Source organism: Crocodylus porosus, unplaced genomic scaffold, assembly GCF_001723895.1.
Source record: "Crocodylus porosus isolate Cpor-Errol unplaced genomic scaffold, CroPor_comp1, whole genome shotgun sequence".
Taxonomy (NCBI): Eukaryota; Metazoa; Chordata; order Crocodylia; family Crocodylidae; genus Crocodylus; species Crocodylus porosus.
Genome location: NW_017728907.1, coordinates 34,081,541 through 34,091,655, shown reverse-complemented (window position 1 = coordinate 34,091,655; position 10,115 = coordinate 34,081,541). Strand labels below are relative to the sequence as shown.

Sequence of the window (10,115 nt, the reverse complement as noted above, 5' to 3'; positions counted from 1 at the left end):
TGACAGGTGTCATCTTTTTTGAAACTGGAAATATGGTAACCCTAATATACCACCAACCAGAGGCATTTTCAGAGGGGGTGCAGGGTCATCAACTCATCAGCGTGCCTCCTGCCAGAAGCACCACTTTGGCACAGCTCCAGAACCTAGGTGATGGATGCTGCTTTCACCCACCACCTCCTGCTTTTTTCCTGCCACCAAATTTGGTGGTGAGGATGGAGGCCAGGGCATGAGCATTGTTCACCCACTGGGTTCTAAAGCCACGCCAAAGCAGCAGTTCCAGTGTGAGCCATTCTGTCAAGCCAGTGCTCAGAGGGATTTGCCCATGCTGCCTACTTATATTTCCTCTATAATTTAAATTGAACACAATACTACTCATTTCCTATGATAAATTGTCCCTTTTCGGCCTTTTGGGCTAAGACCATCTGTATGCACCGTTAGATAGCTGATTCTTTCCACTCTGGTAACGGTTGCATTTTGGTGACTGGTGAAGTGATTTCCTATGTTTTATTGTTTGTAAAGTGCTTTGGATTCAAAGATCCTATGCAAGATAATAATTTTAAATGTTTGTATATAAGATCACTTAGTTGTTTTAACAAAATTTTTCTTGAATATATAAAACTGTAATAAATTGGATACGTTTAAATGTATAAGTAATATAGTTCTGGCATTGAAACCTACTGTGTTTTTATATTCCTTTTTTGTAGAATCGCCAAATTCATTGAAGTCTGCAATGTCACCAAAACAAAATGAAGAAAAAAATATGACACAACATTTGGTTCAGACAGCACTTCCAGAGAAGCAGTCTTCAGCTAAGAAAAAGTGTGTTAAACAATCACAAACACCTGCAGTTAAAGCCACTGCAAAAATAATAGTAATGCCTAAAAATCAGACCAGTTCAAAGAAAAGTGAGATTATAAACAATAAAGACCCAAAACAAAAAATAGTTACAGGACCACCTATGTTAAAATCTCAATCTTCTGCCCAAAGGCATTCAAGAAGTGAATCTCCTGTTGTCCAGAAGAATGTGCATGGTTCTGAACACAAAGGTTCAGGACAAAAACACGCACAGCATACATCTGCATCAGGGATTCAGCCACATGATAAAAACAAATATAGCCCTACAAAACAAAATGAGTGTGTAATATCCATCCTGGATGGTAAGAGAGGAGATGCGTTAGATCCTCTTAAGAATATGGAATACAAAATAGAAGCTAAGCCTTCCTGTCCTCAAATTAAAGGTATCCCTAAACTGAATGTTTCACAAGAAAATGAAATGGAAACAAAGCATGTTTTCTTAGACAGGGCTCAAATTGCATATTCTGTAGGTACAGATGATTATAATCCTATTGAATTTAATTGCCATATAAAGCCTGTGAATACTACATGCTCAGATATCTGTAAAAATACTGACCAAAAGCCAACCATTTCAGCTCCTAAAGAAAGAATGAAACATGTAGAAGCAACAGAAGTCTGTGAGGAACAAAATGGTACCTTAAGCACTGAAATGGGCATTAATAATGGTGAAAGTCCTGCATCCAGCTTTTCTGGAAGAATAACCAGTGCCTCTAATTCAGAACAAAATGGAAACAAATCTAAGAATAATGTAAAAGGATTTGCAAGTGCTGAGGAACTGTGTGATAAATCAGTCTTGAATGAATACAGGTCTGCTACGGTAGATTCAGATGCTGCTTCAAAATGTTTTACAGGACAGGTAACAGAAGAATGTTCACCTAAATACATGAATCCTACAGAAACACCAGGAAACCACGAAAGCTCAGAAACTCCCTTTGTGGATCATTGGAGTTTGAATACAAGTGCTCTAGATCCAAAAGAGAGTCCTGAATCTGACTCTGGCAGTGCAACAACATCCTCTGATGATATAAAACCAAGATCAGAAGACTATGATGCTGGAGGTTCTCAGGATGATGAAGGATCAAACGAAAGAGGGATTTCTAAATGTAGCACTATGTTATGCCATGATTTTCTTGGAAGAAGCAGCAGTGACACAAGTACACCTGAAGAACTAAAAATCTATGACAGCAGTCTAAGAATAGAAGTGAAAATGAAAAAGGAGGGTTCTGATCTTTTTCGTGTTAATTCAACAAGTGATGATGAAATACCAAGAAAAAGACATGAAATGTGGTCACATCAAGAAGGTGCAAGAGGAGGTAATGCTAGGGAGAAGGAAATTACCACTTTTGGCAATGCACAGTTTACTCAGGAACCAGACCAAGTTTCCTCTTCTGCTGATGAAACAGAAGATGAAAGATCTGAAGCAGAGAATGTTGCAGGAAATTTTCCTCAGTCAGATCTTTCAACCGAGCAGTTCCAAGGCATTGTTAATTTAGCTTTTGAAGATGCAACAGAAAATGATATTGAAAGTCAAGAGTTTTCTACAAATAAAAATTTTAAGCGGTCTGTTTTACTTTCAGTAGATGAATGTGAAGAACTGGGATCTGATGATGGAGAAACACACAATCCTCTTCAGCATTCTGTAGATTCTCTTACTCCTTCAGAGGTGTTTGACAGCACTTCTCATGAGCATCATGGAAAGACCTTTTATTCAAGATACTCTTTAGAAATTGAAGATGGATTCCTGGAGTGCAAACAGCAGAATAAAGACAGGAGCAGAGAACTGGATAGAAGTGAAAGCACTTGCTCAGATCCACATGGCACTGTAAATGTAAGAAAGGAGAATCGGGGTGCTTCCATGATAGAACAAAATTGCCCAGAGAAAGTAGTCTCAATAGCAGATAGTTCATGTCCAATCGAAAAGCAAAAAGGAAACAGTAAGAATGAAGAAATCAGTGAATTTCAGCAGTGCAATAAGCCTTCAGACAGTGACACAAAGTCTCAAGGAAGACCCTGTCATTTGGACCTTCATCAAAGAGAAACTATTTCTGACATGCAAAAGAACAGCTCTGCAAAACCTATAGAATTCTCTAAGAATCAGTTATTGACTCAGGAAGGGCAAGTGAGAGAGAGTCAACCAGCATCTACAGAATACGCTAATACTGATATACCTGCAGGTAATGTACAGAAATAAAAACATTAAATCACTGAAACATTTAATAGGCAGAATATTGGGATTGCCTAGGATTGAATTCTGAATGCCAGTAACTGGCTCTTTTTTTTAATGAAAATGTAAATGTTTTTAATTATTCTCTTATTTACAGAGTGCTTGTCCATTTGGAATACAAAATAAATACCATACTGTTCAGTGGAAAACTTGAATATTTATACCAGGAAAATAGATTTTATGTAATTCTAAAAGAAAGATTGGGACACAGTTCTCTGTACTCTGATTATTTTTGGTCCTGTTTAACATTGGCAGCACCAACTTCAGGTGGAAACTTCATAAAAAATTTTTGTCTGCTTGACACACTATACTCTATCTGTAAGTGGGATGTGCAATAACTTAACTAAAGCGCACTGAACTGTTTACCTTAGCACCTATATTAATTAATGTTGAAATTTATTTATATATTATATTATACATAGAGATATGGAACCTGATCCTTCTATTGAATTTAGTAGGATGTTTGCCATAGATTTCAGTGGGAACAGGTTTGGAAAGACTTACAGGTTAAATAATGACTACAACTCTTTAACTTTTACGTTTGAAAACTTATTTCCTAAAAGAGAGATTATCCTTAGAACCAATGATTATATATAAAAGAGCTCTAGCTTGTTTCACATGGTTAGATGACTAGTTGTCTAGTTGTTTTTTGTGTGTGTTGTCTTCTTTAAACCAGTAATTCAAGTTATTACCACCTTATAAAATATGCAATAGTGCTGAATATAACTACTATTGTGTATTCAAGAATACTGAAATACTGATGATGATCTATGTTCAGCTAAACCAGAGAATATGAAGACATTAAAAGTTGTACTATTTTTTAAGTTTGCTTGTCCTTGCCTGCAGCTGCCCTTGCATGTGCAATATATCAGTAAGCCTGTGGATAAACCATTTTGATTTTCCTTCTCTTTGAAGCTGACATAGTTTAAATCACCATTCAGTAATCATATTCACTTTATTTCTTCTTTCCACACCTCCTGTTCCAAATTTCAGTTACTGTTATAGTGAATTAGAAAGTTCATATGCATTAAATGTGTGCTTACATATTTTGTCATTTTCTGTATCAGAGATCTTCCAACTGTGGAGGGTTATTGTTAATTACCAGTTGTGAATGCTGCTTTAACTTAAGTTATAAATCATATTTTGTTTTTTACATAGAAAATAAAGTCTACAAGTGTTGTCAATTTTGTATAAACCTACATTTTTATCTGCTTGGATTGTTCCTCCTGCAGTGCGTTAAATTTTGTTCTACAAAGCCCTGAGAGGGGATCATGTGCAATTTTTACATTGTGTAGTATTGTGAATTATTTCAGGAGACATAGATGATTGTGAGACATTGGCACAAACCTGCATATATGAGCATCGTCCTTCAAAAACCCTTTCTCCAATATATGAGATGGATGTTGGAGAAGCTATTGAGCAGAGGATGGAGTCAGAAACAGGAATTCTAGATGTGGATTTTGAAGATCAGCAATTTGCAGAACAGGATTGGACTCTTCTCAGGCAATTATTATCTGAGCAGGACTCAAACATAGATTTCAAAAACTCTGTTCCTGAAGACCTTAATTTAGCACAGTATCTTATTAATCAGACACTGCTACTGGCACAAGATGGTTCAGAACCTCAGGGTAATTCATACATTGACACTTTCAGTAGATGGACTGAACTTATATCTCCACTCGATGATTCTTCAGCAAGCATCACAGTGGCAAGTTTTTCCTCTGACGACTGTTCTTCCCCTCAAGGGGAATGGACAATTCTTGAACTAGAAACCCATCATTAAAGTGATCAAATGCTTGAAGCTGGACTCCAACCCCTGCCCCAAATCTATTTTTGATGCATTATATCCATTCAGTAATGAAATACTGCATCAGTAAAGAAAAGACCATTCTTGGTACTGAGGCAATCTGTCCAATATCCTGAGGTAAATGCATTGATTTATAACCTAGATTTAATCACAAGTAGTAATTTTTCAAAGCTTAGATGGCTGTTTTTCTAAAATCAACTTTGAGTGTGTATTTTCTAGAATTCTTAGAAAAATTAGATGACTTGTAAGAAAATCTTGGTTTAAATGCCCTCTTCTTTCCCCCTTTCTGTCATTTAATATTCTTTTTTGAGCAAGAATTTCAATGTGACTGCACAATAAGCAGAGCCATTCCTTCCTTTTCTTCCTTCCATGTTATGACTTTTTTTTTCCCAACAATAAAGTTTCAGAGTGGTTGTGTTGAAAGGTGTTGCCAACACTACTTTAAATAAGAGACGTGTATGTATAAGTTGAAAACTTCTGCAAGAGAAGCTTTTTCTGTCAAGTTGTGTTTTTTTATTTAGTTTGAAAGAACATAGTTGTCTTTTTTAATGTAAGACTTTAGGGGGCAAGTACTATGGTACATTCCTTTCTTTGGAACATAAATATCTCCCCTTAATTTAGTCTTTTTTTTTTTTTTTTTAATGTTATGGTGCATAAATCAACTCCAGTTGATTTATAGCAAAGCTCATGCTAAAATAAATCCAGTATAAAGTATTATCAGTAGTAACCTGGATGTCATCACTTTAAAAATCCATGGTGTGAACTGTAACTGTAGTTGTGGTACAACTTAAGACATATAGGCTGTATCCATATAGTGTAAATTACAGCTGAATTCTCATGGGTTTCAGTTTAATATTTTCCATCTTTGAGGGTATTGGGGTTTTGCTGTCTCTCTTCTCTCTCGTAAGTTCCTCTAAAAGAAAATGTCCTTACGGAAGCCCATCGCTAGTATCACCTTTCTTCTGAAATAAAGAGAATCAAGCAGGAAATGCTCCTCAACATATCTGTACCGCTTATTCTCCTGCTAGAGATGGTGGCTAGCATTACCCATTTTTGGGATGGGAATGAAGTTGCTTATTCTCTGTATAGGTGTGGAGAGGTTTGGGTGAGGGGTATTGAATCCTGGTCTTTGCTCCTTACCAAGGCAAAACATATAGGATATTTTGTCAAGGGAGGGAAGGTTCAGGTTCTCTAAAACTTCTGCCTAATGGTAGCTGTGTGGACGATCTTGGAATGTAAACTGACATCTGCAGAAGCAGTTTTGTACTTCCTATAGGTCATTAATAGGGCTTGTACCTTTAAAAAAAAGAATACCGCACTACAGCAACAAGTAACTAAAATTGGGAGGTGGGGAGTGAGGAGGGTTTGGTGGGTTTGTTTTTTTGTTTTGTTTTAAGCAAGAGCCTAACACTTACACTAGGTATAGCCAAGGATATTAGGGACAGTTTTCCTAGCTCTTGCACAGTTTATTTCAATATACCCTAATTCTTGTTTGCAGATATTCCCATCTTAATCCTTTGTTTGTAGGCAGAAACTGTTAGCTGCAATGAGATATGATGTGGCTAAGAAGGTAACTGCTTTAAATTTATTCTCAGTTTTGACCTAGTGAGCATTTGTTTTGGATCTGCTAACATGGAACATATGACTTCACTATCACTGACCTTACAGTCTGGTAGCAATATATATTTTATACTGAAGCAAAATTTATACATAGATCAATGTCAAATTTGACTTCATTTTTATAATGGTCATGAAAATAAAAATCCAGCATGTTTGTTTATCCTCTTTATATCCATGAATAAAAATGGACACATTCCTCCTTAGCTGCATGCCCCGTTCTCTACCCCCAGCTATCTTGTAGAGGATATTAATTGCGAGTTCCTGGGAAGAGATAAAGAAGCATTAGACATCTAAAGTCTTTGCCATAAACCTACAGGGAGCACAGCACAAATTAATTTGAGTTTGTATAGCTTGAAGTCTTTTAAATGGCTATATGTGCTTCACCCTTTGCTACAAAATTAGGAGAGCCCTGATTAGGGAATCACATAATCAAAGATTAGAGAGAGAAATCATTTACCTAACTGTGGAAGTACAGGTCCTAAAAGATATAGCTTGTCCAGATATGAGGGGTGCACAGACACTGGAGAAACCACTGTAGTCTTCTATAATAGGGCAGGCTTGATATCTTGAGAAGAATTCAATTTAGAAAGAGATGAAATTTGTACTTCTCTTCCCCTGGCTATTTCTGCATAAGAGATTATAAGGATCAAGGAAACAGAAAGTCTAAAATTAAAAAGTTTAATAAACATTACAATTGCAACTAGTGATAATCAGATAACAGGTGTTTATACAAAACATAATGGTAAAAGAGTAAGCAAATAAAAGTCAAAGGAACTGATGGAAAATGAAAGGATGATCCTTCTGTCTTTCCTTACTTACCTGCCTTTATGCCTTCTTTTTGTTCTTCAAGTGAAGCTTAAATCAGAAAATTGACTCTGGAAAATGGAATGGCCAGAACAAATATGATTGAGTTATAGTTAAAAATAAATAAATAAAAGATGGGGATTTTCCCACTACAGTCATTCCTGCTTTCTCAGACTAAAATATAAAAGTCAAGCTATATTCTTAAAGTCTACAGTCAAGTGGGGCAGCTCTTCAGTGAGTTTCAACTGATGAAACTGGCATTTGGCAGACAATTTTTTTGATGCATATAAAATAATTGAATACAACTTTCACTCTGTGGGTATGGATGGAGGAACAATTTACTACATGGTAAAAAGGCATTGAAGTAAAAGAGAAGGAAGTTAGATAGGAGAAGGTTTAGGATATAACTTGAAAAGAGCTCCAGACAAAAATTGTAATTGGTGTTCAAAAAGCACCATATACATATAATAGTTAGAAGTGAAAGGTTCATATGTATGGTGCAATAATTTGAGAAGCATGTGGGGTCAAGGGTGGGTGGGTGTGTGTGTGGAGGAAAAGGAGATTAAATTGGATCAATTAATGGATACTTCTAAGAGGGAAAGTATATGTGAAAGTGAAAAGTTATGGAGAAACAGTGGCATAAAAAGGGTGGGGTAACTGGAGGGCTAGACAGGAAAAAAAAACGGGTATCATCACAGCAACAGTCACACTGGTGGCATAGCAGTAGGTGGAAGTTGCCACTGCCCCTATGTGTCCCAGCTGCCTAGACACCCAGCTACATTGGTACTCCTCTAAGGAGAAGAGTAAGGGAGGATGGCAGTAGAGATGAGGGATGTAATTTTGTCAGTATTATCTACTAAGAATGAAGGAAATGGATCTGTTAAGGTTAAAGGTCTTTCTTTTACATAATTACTTTTATGTGCTTTTGAGGGAGTTGGTTAAGAGGATCTAATGCTGTCACAGAAATAGGCCCAGTTCACAGTAACTTTAATTTAGAGACCTCCTATGACCTGACAATGTCTTGAATAAACTGAGCAATTTTTTTTTTAAACTCTGATTTCAAGTTGTTAATGTTTTAAATGCCAGCTTTCTCTTCTCCACTGGATCTCACCTAAAGATTGATGTCAAGATCTCCTCCCTTCATGTTTTATATGTTAATTTCTTCCAGAGAAGATGAACAGTAAATTCAAAATTTATTTTAGGCACCTATAACTGCCAGCACAGACTTTGACTCTATGTTAATATCATCTGGGAATTCATTATCAGCATGTTAACTCCATCTTATTCCAGGGAAAACTAACCCCTTTGAAGGAAGGAGTTGAAAGATTTAGTATCTTTGGGCACCTATACGCATGACAGACCTCTGCTCCAATGCATGCCAATTAGCACACATCCGAGCAGACTCAATTATGTGTCTGCTGTGAGTCTGCTGGAGCGTGCTAATTAGTGTGCTCCAGCAGCCTTTGCACCATGTGTATTCAGCATCCCCACATTTCAAAATGGCAGCAGGGATGCTTTAGTTAAAGTGCCACCGCCACCATTTTGAAACACAGGACACTGAATACACGTGACACTGTGAGCACTTGTATTCCGGCGGTTCTCAAAGCTGCTCTAGTTAAAGCACCCCACCCCAAAGTATGTGTATAGATGACCTTAAGAACTTGTTCAGCTAATGTCTAGAACATGAGAAATGAAGAAGGCACATTTTTGCTCACGTTAAAATCAAATGGGACAGGTTAAGGGCATACGTACCTTGAATGCATGTACTAGGAATGCTATTTTTCCAATATAAAGTACTGTATCATTCTATTCTACTAACTTATAATATTATACATTTGTAGATGTATTGAAGAATTATAGCTAAGATGGCTTCAATTTAAAAGGTATAATTATGTGTATTGTGTTAATATTTCATGATGGGATGATTAACAATTCCACCTTGATAGATTATGCTCTTTCCAGCACTGCGCAGAACTGAAAACCAAAATGGAATCCAGGCAATTGATAGTGTAGTGACGACTGCATAGGATTAGAGATGGGAAATTAGCTTTTAGAACTGAACGTACTGTGACTAGAAGCATTTGCCTCCTTGCAGAAATTAAGTAATGGGTTTTATGAATCTGGTCATAACAAACAGGATGGTGATAATACTGTTGAATTAGAAGCTGCCTAATGTACGTACCCTTTAGCTATTTAAAAAAAAAAAAGTTTCCAAAAGTTTCCAGTCTATGCCTAATTGGGTGTATTTTAAAGGAGCTAAATCAGCTGCAATAGTAAATAACTTATTTAAAGTAAGGCTGTCTGCTGAAAAATACATCCTTTCATTGATTTTTCCTTTGATTTCTAATAACTGAAAGAGCATAGAGCACAGAGAATAGTTGTGTTTTTCTTGTATTTCCCAGCACTTTGTACATTTAGTTTCATAGGTCTCACTTAACCATGTGCCTAACTTCAAACAACAGAAGTTTGGCAAGTGCTTAAATGTTTGCAGGATTGTCACTTTTTCCTCATGAGCTGCATGAAAGAACTACACAACCATCTTCTAAAATTAGCAAAATGTAATTTTAAATCCATAAAAACTGGCAGGTATAGCACCTAAAATTTATTTTAATTCCTCTCTTTTTCAAAAAAATGCTAGATTGTATGTTGACTGTCTCTTATCAAAAGCCTAGTGGAACATCTGGAATCTGGAACTGTCAGATAAGAGGCAACATAACAATTAAATTGCTTCAAAATGCAACTGTACTTTGAAGGGCTTCAAAAATGGAGCGTATCAGTTATGGATAGGTATGCTACCCACCCCCA

At 36.5% G+C, this 10,115-nt stretch overlaps 1 protein-coding gene across 1 annotated transcript in view; it reads left to right on the top strand.

Moving 5' to 3' along the window:
• KIAA1107 (KIAA1107 ortholog) overlaps nt 1-7,983 on the top strand; it is a 69,320-nt gene extending 61,337 nt beyond the window's left edge. Inside the window, exons 18-19 of the mRNA XM_019531114.1 lie at nt 701-3,029; nt 4,393-7,983. Coding sequence (XP_019386659.1) covers nt 701-3,029; nt 4,393-4,862 — 2,799 coding nt within the window. The 3' untranslated portion in view covers nt 4,863-7,983. The remainder of the gene's footprint in view (nt 1-700; nt 3,030-4,392) is intronic.
• Nucleotides 7,984-10,115: the final 2,132 nt, after the last annotated feature.